At 36.6% G+C, this 14,776-nt stretch overlaps 2 protein-coding genes across 2 annotated transcripts; both read left to right on the forward strand.

Annotated features, from left to right (window-relative positions):
- Window positions 1–8,185: 8,185 nt before the first annotated feature.
- LOC147485255 (calcium-dependent protein kinase 20-like) lies at window positions 8,186–11,928 on the forward strand. The gene is made up of 8 exons (XM_086575046.1): window positions 8,186–8,974; window positions 9,227–9,350; window positions 9,509–9,652; window positions 9,927–10,079; window positions 10,338–10,453; window positions 10,624–10,791; window positions 11,151–11,381; window positions 11,483–11,928. The coding sequence occupies exons 1-8, from the start codon at window positions 8,462–8,464 to the stop codon at window positions 11,636–11,638; spliced, it is 1,605 nt and encodes a 534-aa protein (XP_086431172.1). The 5' UTR covers window positions 8,186–8,461; the 3' UTR covers window positions 11,639–11,928.
- Window positions 11,929–12,331: 403 nt separating this feature from the next.
- Window positions 12,332–14,488, forward strand: EMB1025 (Pentatricopeptide repeat (PPR) superfamily protein). Its single transcript, XM_086573461.1, has one exon. The coding sequence runs from the start codon at window positions 12,405–12,407 to the stop codon at window positions 14,367–14,369; it is 1,965 nt and encodes a 654-aa protein (XP_086429587.1). The 5' UTR covers window positions 12,332–12,404; the 3' UTR covers window positions 14,370–14,488.
- Window positions 14,489–14,776: the final 288 nt, after the last annotated feature.

Here is a 14,776-nt window from a genome sequence, read left to right on the forward strand (position 1 = left end):
AATGTTGGAAGTTAAGATAATTGCTTATCTTGTGTTCATTCAATGAACATAGTTGATAAGTTTTGACAGGTTTAATGTTGAAGATGATCGGTTCTTTGCCAGTGGTTTGATTGAGTTTCTCGATAAGTTTTGTTTTCCCTTGTTTGATATAGATTTTCGTAGATAAGGTTATTTGCATTTTCATTTTTAAATTGTTTTTTATAATGAAGATGATGTTGTTTAAGTTAAAATTTTTATTGGTTTTAATTATCCGCATATTTTAAAACTGTTTATGGATTTTAGAAGTGGAGAGCGCGAGCACCTCGGAGTTTAGTTTATTAATAATGTTTTTGGAATGATGTAATAATTGAGGTTACAATTTTATATGACTACTAGTTCATTTGGTTTTGGAAATCTTCGAATTCTATGCCCAACTTTGTTTAAACAATCACCATCAAATCTCTTTGGAAGAAAGTTTTTAATCCAAGCTTATTGTTTGCCTATTATATGGGTGATTTTTGGTTTTCTTGATCCTTGGCGTGGGTGACTAGAAATTGTAAGGTTTTTTTTGGGGCATTCTCTTTAATCTTCTCATCTCGGGTTTATTATCCAATTGTTCATATCTTAATGCCAAATCTAACACACGATATTTTATATTTCAAATATATCAAATAATTTTAATTTTAATGGCTCTGGCCACGGATGAACTTCGGTTCTTCTTTACTTGGGTATCCACTAGATAAGGAGCATACCTCGATAGTTCATTAAACTTAGTCACGTACTCCGTAACAATTTTCTCTCCTTGGGTCAGATGAAAGAATTCCTCAGTTAATTGCTTCTTAACAGCATTAGGAACAAACCTTCCCTCAAATCTTACCTGGAAATCCTCCCAAGTCATAGTTCTCACATCCACATTATCCTTGATAGACCTCCACCAAAATAAAGCTGACCCCTCCAACTGGTGAGAAGCCAACTCTTGCTTATGCACCTTAGTGAGTTGCATCTTAGCAAACACGGACTCACACATAGTAACCCATTTCTCAGCATCAATGGCCCCTTTCTCTCCCTTGAACTTCTGGCCTCCTAAAGTAGCAAAATCCTTGTTTCTCCTAGCAAAAGGATCCCCTAAATTAGCATGTTGACCCCTCTGAATAGTTTGCACCAACTGAGTTAATATTTATCCCAAATCAGCAGATATGGTATTACTTCCAGTACCAGTAACGTCATTGTCATCTCCAGCCATCACCTTAAAACAAAACGGACTTCTATTAGTACTCCAAACATCTTAAACTCAAACACACCCAATCACCACATTCCGAGGATCACCTAGACCTTCCAAATCTAGGCTAACCTAAGCTCCGATACCAAAATGTCACAGCCCGAATTTCTAAACAATTAAAAATAATGAATATTTTAAATTTTAAATATCTCAAACATCACTATGTTCAATTGTCTAAAAACCCAGGCTATGACGGGGTGGATACAACACATGTCAAAACCTAAAACCCACATCATAAAGAATCTTAACAACAAAAATAATCTCCAAAATTCTCTTTATTACTTTATGAAAGTCTATCTTTCATCCCAAAAATTATCAATATAACATTCTAAGAATAAAAGGTCCTCAACATCGTATTCTCATTCTATATGAATAGGAAACTACGTTATTACATACTTCCAAAAGAACAGACCTAATAAAAGAACTAACGGACTGCTCCAGATCAAATCCAAATCACACGCCGCGGTTCCACTGCATTCCACCTGTGTTCCCAAGAACACACCCACGTTGCCAAAACAAAGCAAACATGGGTCAGCAAAAATGGAATTTGCTGGTATGAGTAGACTAACCATATAAAACCATTATCATACTTTAATTATTCAAACAATCACTTTATATTATCCCATAACTTAATCATTCACAAATGGAAGGCATGTAGTTCCGCCATTTTAACCGCATAATTTCTTCCCAAGCAAGACTTCCATTATATAACTCATTATCATAACTTCGTTTTAATATCTAAACCATTGAATTAAAACTTACCGATATCCATTGCTGTATAAGGGTAGGACAGCGTCCCCCTGCACAAAAATATTATTAAGTCCTACCCTCCTGCAAAAGAAAGTTAGAACTTCTAACATTTTTCGATATCCTATAGGTATTCAAAAGTAAACCCAAGCACACTCGCACAATCAAATCAATTGTCTCTTATCAAATAATCAATTACTTTTCTTATAAACATATTACAAAACCTATGTACCTTAGGTCATTCCCGTCACATTCAAGGAATACCCAACCTTACATTCCCGTACACTCAAGGAATACAACTAACCCGCAAGGCAATACCTTAGTTCCTCTCTAGGGCAGTCCAAAGAATCTGGTCATTCATGGCACATTCAATGAATACCCGGGTCATTCATGGCACATTCAATGAATACCCATAGATAACGCTAACGGGCCATTTATGGCACATTCCATAAATGCCCACCTAACATATGACATCAACAGTCATAAAACTCAATTCCAAAACTTTAGGCGTGGAGAGTTCTAAAAGAGTGCGGTAAATTTATTTACGCATTATTGAACTTTATTTTATATATCATTTCAGAGAACGAATGAGTATCTTGATTCCTGTATTTTTTATTTACGGCGTTATTAATTTTAGAGATGTCTTAGTGTCATAACGTTGCATATCATAAAATACTGCAAAATCACATAGTAGTTAATACACATACACACGTATATATAGAGGTCTTAGCCTAAAGTCAAGTATGCTAATAGCCCTAGACCTATCTTAATAACCCAAATCATAATCCGAGTTAAAAGGTCAAATTGGGTCAACTGGTCAAAGTCAACTCTGGTCAACAGTCAACTCTGGTCAAAATCAACCCTGGTCAAAGTCAAAGTCAACCCTCATGGTCGAAGTCAAACTATCGTTTCCATGTTCGACAGGTTCAGGGTCATAACCATGGTTCATGGCTAAGGTCAATGTGCATGGCTCATGGGCTCATGACCAAGGTCATGGTTCGGACCCAACTGGCCAAGCCCAAACCTTAGAACCCGAAAGTCTAAACATTGAAAGACCCAAAAAGATCCATTTTAAGTCCTATAGACTGGCCCTAAGCAATATTAGAAATTGGCCCAAAAACTTTAAACTGAACTGGCCCAAAACACAACTGAGTTCGGCCCGAAAATTTGACCTGAAACCGGCCCAATCAAAACTAATGAAACGGGCCCATAGACTAATATTAGAACTGGCCCATACAAAACAACTAAGTTTTCGGCCCCAAAAACAAAAAATGAAATTTCGGCCCAACCACCATCTAAGCCCAAGGCCCAACCCGAAATTTTTACTATTCATCTTCTCCAAACTCTGTCCTCCAACAGCCACCAAAACCGACCACCACAATCCTCCACACAACCACCAATTCAACAAACCGAAAATGAAGAGAATGAAAAACCACACAATATTTACAAAACCGAAACCCTCAAATCATTCAATATATATCTTATTCAAAACTAGATCTAGAAAGAATTTCGGCCACCATTAAAACTTGTTCCAAGCTCCAATCCGCCCTACTGTCAAGCCATTCAAGTTTCAACAACACCCCAAACCATTAACCCGATTCAATCGACTAACAACCAACAAGAGTTCAAAATATAAACGGGCAGGCGACGCCATTACCGGCCCTTCAAGCTCCAACAGTTCAATCATATTTTTTTTTCATCCAATTCAAACCGACAGGGGGTTTGATTTGGAATGTCCCGTTCGTACGCCTACCTATTCGTCAAAGAATAGAAAGTGAAAGGGCAAGATAGCAATCCCCACCGTTCCAACAGTTCAAACAAAAAAAAAAAAACGTTTTCTTTATCTTGGCTCGAGACGCCATTGACGCCTCCAAGCTTCGACAGCCTAACGTCAACAACTCGATACAAAGCCAAAACAACAAGGGTTCAAACAACCAAAAGATAGGACAATTAATAATAACCGAAAAATGAATCGAAAACATGAGCAAAAATCTTTAACAGTAAAGTTTATACATGAAATAGAAAACTAATCTACTCACCTTTAGCGCGCTCCAACTATCAACCAGCTACCAGGAAAAACTTTCTTTCCTTCCTTTAGTAAAACTCCCATTTTTTTTTAAAACCCTCGCTGTGTTTTTTCCCAAAAACTCTACGTGAGAAAACTCCCCGAAAAACAAGGACAACACTTATCCATTTACCTACGGGCTTTTATCCGTATCTGATAGTTATCTATATTCAGTTTAACTTATTATTATTATTATTATTAGGAAAATAAAATAATAAAACACGGGGTGTTATAATAGTGGTGATGTTGATTAGTGAAGTTAGTGTGTGCTGTAAAAGAGCGCAAGTTATTGTTATGTGCCTGAAAACGTTGTTGCTACCACTGCTAATGCCGCCGCTGCTGCTGCCTAGACAATCCAATTATTACTGTTCAAAATGTTTGCGCTGAAATTGTAAAGTTTGTGCTGATGGAGTGTATACATGTGTGGTTTAAAGGTTCTTACTTGATCATATGGGGTCATGTGCTTTTTCCCCCTAACTTCTGCTGTTTTATTCAATACAGACCAAGTTTTTGTTACAGATCCTTAATGTTCTTATGATCTGAAGTTTTTGTTACAGACTCTTCAATAAACGACTTTATCAAAGTTTGAGCTCGGCTCGAGCTCGTTTAATAAACAAGCTTATTGAGCTTGAGCCGAGCTTTATATATATCAGTCGAGCTGAGCTCGAGCCTATTTTAAAGCTTGTTACCGAGCTCGAGCTTCTCTCTATATTTCTGAGGCGAGCCTGAGCACACCAAAGATTGGCTTGATTAGCTCGAATTCCACCCTTAGTTTCAATTACCTATTCCATCGACCTTGACCAAGTCCCAACTGACCTTGACCTTTGTTTGACAAAAAATTAGGGTTTTGTTGTTTCTGTGCGTCTGGGGCGCATTGCCTTTTTCACTGCGGGATGCGATTACTGTATCGTTTGAACCGTAACTCCATTTTTGAGGTGTGTGTGACCTATCAAAACAATCTCCGCGACGAGCTCTACATTATAGTATATGATAATACAATGTTTGATAGAGTATTGTGGTTGAATTCCTCATCAATGTCTTTGCCATATAACTTGGCTTCTAGAAAGGTCCATCTTTGCGGGGTTTAATCCAATCATTGAGTCCAATGCCTTTGGCTCCCAAATAATTTTTAAACAGGTCCAAGTCCATTCTTTTCATAAGTTTATAAAATTTGGGCCTTCTCTATAATAGTCCATGAGTTTTATGTGATCTTTAATGCTCCAAATAGATCTTTTTTTCCCTTTAACTTCAACATTTTGCAAAACTCTATTTTTCACATGTAAAGTCACAAAATCTAATTTACAAGTATAATTAATTAGTCCACTAAGTGGAACTAACAAGGGTTACAATTGAATGTTAAAATACATTTTTTAAACACTTATCAATGAACTCCACATTATAATGACTCCAAAGTCTCTCCATTATATTCCTAAAAGTGTACTTACAAATTGAATTAAGGGCTAATGTTTGTGGAGATATACATAATATGATGGAGAACATCCCTATAAAAAATCAACTCAATTAAATATGTTTAACCTTGTCAAAAGTTATAATGAAATTAAAAAAATGTAGGTCGTTGGATAATTTCATAACATTGTAAACGATTTTTGACAAGGTTGCACATCTTCAAATAAACTGATTTTCTGTGAAGATGATATCTATTGTGTGGAGAACAACTCCACCAAAAATCAGCTTTTAACTCGTTGCATTTATTAGTGGAGTAACTTTGGAGTCACTTTAAGTAGAGTTCATATAAGCATCCTCCTATATATATATACTTGTAAATGTCTATTTTCATTCTACCTGATTAAAATGACATTACACCAAATGTTTATGACTTAGCTCTTAATCTAAATGAGGAAAAGAGAATGTGTTGATGTGTGAAAATGATTGTTCTTTATGAGTAAGAAGATGCCTACGTATCCAGCACTTTGGGGTGAGACTGGAATCAAGGCAACATAGTTCTGGGGTTGGCTTTTATAGGTGTTGTGAGCAAGTAGTTGGTAGAACACGTGTGATAGTATGGACAAATATGCTATCAAGATGAGTGACACGTTCTCACAAACTGCACGTATGCGGTGATTCATGATATTTGATATTTGATCGAGCTGATACATATAGAAAGAGTGTGGTTAAGGAAGTGATGATGGCAATGATTTGATTGTTGCAGTGGGTAAAAATCTGATGCTAATGATAGCAATGATGAAGGTGGTTGATGATGATGTCACGAGATGAAGTCAAGTGATAAGTAGTTATTGGTGTCGAACCGATCTTAGCGAGTGTTCATGTGTTTGGAGTCGAATCGAATTGGCAGAGTCGTTATATGTGGACTGTGTGCATGCCACACATGCTTGAGAGATAGGATGTCCCTTACAAGTTACAATGCTATATATATACTACCAATATGTATTTCGATAATCGTTTGGTAGTATAATATATGCGATAGATAGGCTGGCGGGAATAACGAATTTATGGTACCTATGCTCATGACCACGTTAGCTGGCGTCCATTTTTTTGTATACAGTTGATCAATGCTTGCTCAACTAACCATATTAAGGAACCAAGATATCGAGACCAAAAATGAAAAATAGACGTAACTGATCGATCTATCACAGAAACGCTTAAATTTCGGACTAATAAGCTTAGTTGATCATGCTACATAAAATATATGCAGGTGATGTAAACATTCAAGATTTTCATATGTGCATCAGTACGAAGGCTATATAACATTTTTTTAAAGAGGTACCTGTGAGGTTTAGCTCTTAAGTGGCCATTCCCAGCTCTAAGTCATGTCGATTTACAGCTCCAGTGTCATTAATTATATCATTTTGGTACGAGGGTGCATGCATTTAGCTCATTCCTAAATGCGAACTAGTCGAACAATGCGCGCCAATACACTCATCACAGTACAACTGGATTCAGCGTTATTTACTCGGGAAGTATTCAAAAGAAGGAAAAGAAAAAGAGCTGAGGAAGGAACGAAGACCCTAGCTCCACATGCCCGTGTTATCTAGAACACTACCATATCTACGTGTTGATACCTTCTTGTGTCATGTTTGAAAGTTGGCAGAGAATATATGATTTTAACTTAAGGAAACGGGTTGAGTATTAAGGATTGTATAAGATGCACGTAACAATAAAGAGGATCACAAGAAAAACGAGCAGTACAAGTCAAAGTTGGGGACAGTTGAGGTTGAATCTGAAATTGAGTTGAATGTGAAGTTCAGAATTATATCTAGGGTTAACTAGTATTACCTCCTAGATAAATCAATTATGATTTTTTCATATATGTGAAAATTAGAATTTCTCCCCTAAATATACATAAAAAAAATCAATTTAGATTGTTTTTTAATGTATTTGGAGGGGGCGAGATCCTAATTTCCCATCTAATAGGAAAAAAAATCCTAATTAGCTTATCTAATAGGGGTAATATTCGTTAACCTTTATACCTATCAAGGAATCAGGAGTAAATTTGTTTTTATGAGTGATTAAAAAAAAAATGATTTTGAGAGCGATTTTTTCGTCTGATTTGTCTTCCATTCCATTCCATTGGTAACTATATCACTAAAGGAACCTCTTATTTCAGTTACTTAAGTAACTTGGAACACAATGTTAAATGATTTTGTCAACTGCCAACTATGTCTGCTCGCATTCCTTGATAAATAATTAGTTGATTAACTTTAAACTATTAATAATTCGAAGGACCATCTTAACTTAATAAAAGAGCAAGAGTGTTGACTGTCAGATCTCTAATTATATTGTGGTTAACACGATTCAATTGCCCAGATTCGTTCTAATTTTCCCTTGACTAATAATTATTGCTTAACTTTGTAACCATCGCTTCAACGACCATATCATTTCAACAGTTTACTTTTAGGCGCGATTATATCAAGGGTAACCATAATCCAATCTGGTGCGTTGTGAACTTGTGGTTAGTTGAAGCCAAAAAATTAGGAATAAACAGATAAAGATCAAGTACTAACTAATTAAAACAACAAGTAAACCAGAAATTTAGGTGTTCTGTTTGGAATCCCGGACATTTTAGGTAGATAGAAAAAAGTTAAACAAAAGAATAAAGATTAGAAAACAAACAGAGCTCTCTTTTTTTGGTTTCTAGAGAGAGAAAAAAATAAAAATAAAAATAAAAATAAAAAATGTTAGAAAAAATATTAAAAGTCGTCGTCTTCTTCTTCTTTGTGAAAAGAATCTTTGACCACGGTGCCCAAAATTCCCCCTTTCATTTTCTTCTCTTCTCTTAACGCTCCTTAAAAATCCTCTCTTTCTTCAACCCCAATTTGGGAATTTCTCAAAATTCTTCTCAAACAAGAACAAATCTCGAAATTTATTTATTAAAAGGTGTAAAATTGATTTGGATTTGGAAGATTTGAGGCATGGGTAATTGTTGTGCAACACCGGTGGTACAAGGAGAAGAGAAAAGGGAGAAGAAAACGAAGAAGCCGAACCCATTTTCGATAGATTATGGATTGAATCATGGGGCAGGTGGAGGAGGAAACAAGGCATGGGTTTTAAAAGAGCCGACGGGTAGAGAAATTGGGGTTAGATATGATTTGGGTAGGGAGCTAGGAAGGGGAGAGTTTGGTGTAACATATCTGTGTACTGATAAAGAATCAGGGGAAGTTTATGCTTGTAAATCGATATCGAAGAAGAAATTGAGGACTGCTATTGATATTGAAGATGTTAGGAGAGAGGTTGAGATTATGAAACACTTGCCAATACATCCTAATATTGTTAGCTTGAAGGACACTTATGAGGATGATACTGCTGTTCATATTGTGATGGAACTGTGTGAAGGTGGGGAATTGTTTGATCGGATTGTTGCCAGGGGCCATTATACTGAACGAGCGGCTGCAACCGTTACTCGCACAATTGTGGAAGTTGTTCAGGTGAAATATTTATCTGATTTGTTAGATTCGGATCAGCAATGTTTCTTTTTGCAAAATCATGCAATTTTATTAGTAACATCCCAGCTGAATAACATATGACTAAACTAGGGAATTCCCATACCAAGTGAGATAAGTAGTAGGTTCAAAAGCATTTGGTAACTTTAGATCCTCATTCTTTCTCATGTAAATTCATTAAGTCGGTTTACTGTGGTATTTGCCGATCTAAAGCTAGTTCGATTTACTGGCTTGCAGATGTGTCACAAGCATGGAGTGATGCATAGAGATCTAAAACCGGAGAACTTTTTGTTTGCTAACAAAAAGGAGACAGCAGCCCTTAAAGCAATTGATTTCGGTCTTTCAGTGTTCTTTAAGCCTGGTAATGCTTTACACCATGAACTCTTTAGTTGGGTTAAGGTTTCAATACTTGCATATTTACATGCCATCAACAAACCTCGGAGTTAATGTTACTGATAAATTAAAAATGTTCATTGACTTCATCCTATAGTGTAGCTTATATTATTGCATTTCTTACAGGGGAGCGATTTACCGAGATTGTTGGAAGTCCTTACTATATGGCTCCAGAGGTCCTAAAAAGGAATTATGGTCCTGAGGTTGATGTATGGAGTGCTGGAGTGATCCTGTACATCCTACTTTGTGGGATTCCACCTTTCTGGGCAGGTTGGTATTCTCTGAATGCATATCTTTTGACATTCTGTACAGTGTCCTTGACTTGGGAAAGAACAGTTATCCCCTATAGATATGATAAAGGTTCCATTGTGGTTATCTCTTGAAAACCCCCAGTATGTGCAAATGGGAAAACAATGCACCAGTAGTAAAAAGCAATTAATATTATGCTTGAGTTGCTCGTATTGACTTTTAGTTCTTTTGCTGGTGCTTAACCCTTAAATTAATTTTAGATATTTTCATCTCTAAATCATTCAATTGTTTACAGAAACCGAACAAGGAGTTGCACAGGCCATTATCCGTTGTGTTGTAGATTTTAAGAGAGATCCTTGGCCTAAAGTTTCCGATAATGCAAAAGACTTGGTGAGGAGGATGCTTGATCCAGACCCGAAACGCCGATTGACGGCTCAGGAAGTGCTTGGTAAGATATAATTTCAGTATATTTAATTATAAGATGTTCTTCCTTTTTATCACACGTCCATGTATTTCTATTGTTGAATGAGTAATGAAGAGTTACATCCACAGTAAACAAAAGAAAAATAACCCAGAATTTGTTGTTCAATTTGCTGATGGCTCAGGTGCTGTCTGCATTGTATATACGAACAATTACATAAGAAGTATAGTTAACTGATTTCATAAGAAACTAGAACCTGATAATGTAATTTTCCTTTCTGTGCAGATCATCAGTGGTTACAACATGCCAACAAAGCTCCAAATGTGTCTCTAGGTGAAACTGTGAAAGCAAGGCTCAAACAGTTCTCCATGTTGAACAAATTAAAAAAGAGAGCTCTTAGGGTAAGTTGTTGTTGTTGTGTGTTTGTTTGTTTGTTTTTGTGGATAATTAATCATCATCTTCATATCACTCCAACCATTTTCTATGTATCCTGGTTGCTTTATTCTTGTTTTTTGTTCATTGGTTTTGTTGTTTAGATTACTGATATTCCTTTGAAATGTCACTTCTGTAGGTGGTGGCTGAGCATTTGTCTGTGGAGGAAGTCGCTGACATCAAGGAGTCATTCCAGGTCATGGATATCAACAACAATGGAAAGCTCACTTTTGAAGAGCTGAAACTTGGTTTATATAAGATTGGCCATCAGGTCCCTGACGCAGATGTTCAGATGTTAATGGAAGCTGTAAGTTAAATTACACAAACTTTCTTTTCTTTTCTTCCTTGTTTCTGTCTCACTTCCAGAGCAATAGAACTTTCATCTTATTTTTTTATTATTTATTATTTTTTATTTTTTTTGGTTGCTACTGTTGAATAAGCTAGGTCTTCCTAGGGTACTGCTGTTATTAGTTCTTGTATTGCCTTCTCTCTGCCTGACTTTTTTTTTGCAATCACCCCCTTCCCCCCACCACACGCGCGCACACACATAAATGATACTTTTCAATTTATTAATTTAATTTTGTTATAGAATAAAAAGCTTCGGGATGGTATGAATTATGAACAACTTTAAACATGTGGCGTCTAAATATTATTCCCGTCTCACAGGCTGATGTGGATGGAAATGGAACTTTAGACTATGGAGAGTTTGTTGCAGTTGCAATTCATCTTAGAAAGATAGGCAATGATGAGCACCTGCACAAAGCATTCATGTTCTTCGACCAAAATAAAAGTGGCTACATTGAGATTGAAGAACTCCGTGATTCCTTGGCTGAGGATGTGGACCCCAACAATGATGAAGTCATAAATGCTATTCTTCGTGATGTGGATTCAGACAAGGTTGGTTTTTGTAACATCTATACTATGTACTTATGTAGTAGACATACTGATCCTGCAGGATAAAATGTGTTTTAATCTGACTTGATTCCCGTAAACTGCAGGATGGAAGAATAAGTTACGAAGAGTTTTCCACGATGATGAAGGCAGGTACAGATTGGAGAAAAGCTTCAAGGCAATATTCACGAGAGCGGTTCAATAGTATTAGCTTGAAATTGATGAAGGATGCGTCGTTGCAGTTAGCCAATGAGGGTAGATAATACAAGAAGAAACAGAAGAACGGTGACTGAAAAAAGAGTAAATTGGAATGTTTCAATGCTTTCTGTTGATTCCACAAAATTCTTTCCTATTTGTTAATTTTCCTGTTTGACCCCGTGTAATTCCCTTTTTGCTTTGGGGATTTGTAGGATATGGGAAGGGTGTGAAATGTGTATCTGAATGTAAACTAGGAGTTTTATGTTTCCTGTTTTGAAAGAGAATGTAGAGGAAAGGGTTAAGATCGGAATGTTGTTTCTGTGGGTGTAAATATAATACTGTGTTAACACCACCATTACTGTAGCCATTTGTTGATTTGCGTTTCTGTGTTCATTTCTGTCAACTTTTCTCCAAAATATAGTAGGCTCCAAAGTCCAAATCCAGCTAAGTTTGAGCTAAAGGCTGGTTCTTTGCATGAATGAACTGCATACACTGCAACCTCAACTTTGTAAAAGTATACATGATAGATAAATGGTATTGAAGGTTCTCGAAAAGATATTAGTTTAATTGAATCATACTTTTTCAGTGCTCGACTTGTTTCCTAATGTCAGTAATAGAAAGTCCAGAATCCAGACCCTACTAAATTAACTACCGACAAACAATAGAAAGTTGCTGGAATATCGTAAAGTTAAAAATATCGGAATATTCGTAACAGTTTCGGTTTGATGATATATTTCCATGCCAAAAATCAAATCGAAATATTGTTTTCACAGTTAAACCGAGGCTGCTCCTTAAAACCTGTGAGAGTTTTTTCACGTCCTCAAATTCTCTATGCTCCTTAGATTGTTGAGACAAAGGTGGAATCTTTCTTCTTCAAACATACGTCGTAAGTTTTCAACATCTTTCCAACGTTTATTTTCCAACAACACTAGTAGTATTAACAACATAATTAAACACAAGAATGAAGATGAAGATGATTATATTACTGAATCCCAACAACCACTTGCCCCAGAGATATTCAGGTCATGTCCTAAATTGGGTTCTTACAAACAAGGTGACTCCACATTTTATTCTCTCATTGAAAATTTTGCGAGTTTGGGTGATTTTACGTCATTGGAAAGAGTTTTGGATAGAATGAAGCGTGAACAAAGAGTGTTTAATGAGAAAATATTTATACTTATGTTTAAAGCTTATGGGAAAGCTCATTTATGTGATAAGGTTTTGAGTTTGTTTGATACAATGGTTGAGGAGTTTGGCTGTAGACAAACTATTCGCTCGTTTAATTCGGTTCTTAATGTACTTATTCAGGAACGGTGTTATGATCGAGCATTGTTGTTTTACTCGAGTGGTATTAGGACGGGATTTTCTCCAAATTTTCTTACTTATAATTTGATTATTAAAGCTCTGTGTAAAATGGGATTGGTTGATAGAGCTATTGAGAATTTTAGAGAGATGTCGTACAAGGATTGTACACCTGACGTGTTTACGTATAGTACTTTGATGGACGGGTTGTGTAAGGAAGGTAGGATTGATGAGGCTATTTCTTTGTTGGATGAGATGCAGATTGAGGGGTGCTTTCCAAGCCCTGTTATGTTTAACGTCTTGATCAATGGGCTTTGCAAGGAGGGTGACTTGAGTCGCGCTTCGAAGCTTGTAGATAATATGTTTCTTAAAGGATGTGTTCCGAATGAGGTGACATATAATACTCTTATCCATGGTCTGTGTCTCAAGGGAAAATTGGACAAGGCTGTTAGTCTTTTGGAAAAAATGGTAACAAGCAAATGTGTGCCTAACGATATTACTTATGGTACAATAGTTAATGGACTTGTTAAGCAAAGGAAAGCCGCAGATGCGGCCCGTGTATTACTTTTTATGGAGGAAAGAGGGCTCCATCCGAATGAGTTTGTGTATTCAGCTCTTATTAGCGGATTGTTTAAGGAAGGGAATGCAAAGGATGCGTTGAAGTTGTGGGAGGAGATGTTAGAAAAGGGATGTAAACCTAACACTGTTGTCTATAGCGCTCTTGTTGATGGTCTATGTCGAGAAGGACAACCCTGTGAAGCCAAGCAGATTTTATCAGAAATGGCAAACAAGGGTTGTATGCCTAATGCCTACACTTACAGCTCCTTAATGAAGGGCTTTTTCAAGACAGGAAACTTTGACAAAGCAATTCTTGTGTGGAAAGAAATGGAAAGTAACGGTTGTACTCCTAATGAGGTTTGCTACAGCGTACTAATTCAAGGCCTGTGTAACTACAGGAGACTCAAGGAAGGGATGATGGTATGGAAGCACATGTTAGGTAGAGGATGGAAACCTGATGTGATAACTTACAGTTCAATTATCCATGGCCTCTGCAGTGCTGGCCTTGTAGATGCTGGTCTTAGGCTTCTCAATGAGATGCTTTGTCAAGATGTGAAGTCTCAGCCGGATGTAGTAACATACAACATACTCTTAGAAGGCTTATGCAAGCTTAATAACATCTCCCAGGCCATGGATCTCCTTAATAGCATGTTGGATCGTGGTTGCGATCCTGACTTGATTACATGCAATATATTTTTGATGATCTTAAGGGAAAACCAAAACCCTCCTCAGGATGGCAGAGATTTCCTAGATGGGCTAGTTCTTCAGCTAGTGAAGAGGCGAAGAATTTTTGCTGCTTCTAAAATCGTAGAAGTGATGCTGCAAAAGTATTTTTCTCCAAAGGCCTCTACTTGGGGAAGGGTTGTTAAGGACCTTTGCAGACATAGAAAGGTGCAAGCAGGGATTGAATTGTGTAGGAGCAAGCTCTTTGGCTGATTTTTTAGGTTCTATTCTTTGTTGTAAAATTCTTTCAGTTATAGTTGTATCATAAATCCTCGTGGATTGTAAATTTGATTAGAGAAGATTAGAATAATAGAATACCCAAGAGTTTTATATATATGGTCTCAATCTTAGGAAGATGCATCATGAACTTTTTCTTGATAGCTAAGGTGTTTCATGAACTTAGTCTCAAAGTATCTCCACATTATTGATGGATTTATGAAGTGCTGTGATTTTGAGTTTTACATAGGTTTGATACTTTGATGGCGGTTCTGTGGTTGCTTTCTTTTGAGAAAAAAAAATATCGTTTCATTTCTCTATTTTTATTTCGATTTGTATGTGGAGTGTAGACAAATATGGACTACTGCGTATGAGACTGCAGCAGGTTCAACTTATTGCCACCC

The sequence above is a fragment of the Coptis chinensis genome, chromosome 7 (genome assembly GCF_015680905.1).
Source record: "Coptis chinensis isolate HL-2020 chromosome 7, ASM1568090v1, whole genome shotgun sequence".
In the NCBI taxonomy this organism is placed as follows: Eukaryota; Viridiplantae; Streptophyta; class Magnoliopsida; order Ranunculales; family Ranunculaceae; genus Coptis; species Coptis chinensis.

What these genes read in the sequence shown, in the direction of transcription:
- EMB1025 (XM_086573461.1), top strand. Translation starts at nt 12,405, where the DNA reads ATGCTCCTTAGATTGTTGAGACAAAGGTGGAATCTTTCTTCTTCAAAC.
- LOC147485255 (XM_086575046.1), top strand. Translation starts at nt 8,462, where the DNA reads ATGGGTAATTGTTGTGCAACACCGGTGGTACAAGGAGAAGAGAAAAGG. An exon ending in TTCAGTGTTCTTTAAGCCTG is followed by an intron (nt 9,351 to 9,508) that starts GTAATGCTTTAC and finishes CATTTCTTACAG; the next exon opens with GGGAGCGATTTACCGAGATT. An exon ending in GTGATGTGGATTCAGACAAG is followed by an intron (nt 11,382 to 11,482) that starts GTTGGTTTTTGT and finishes CGTAAACTGCAG; the next exon opens with GATGGAAGAATAAGTTACGA.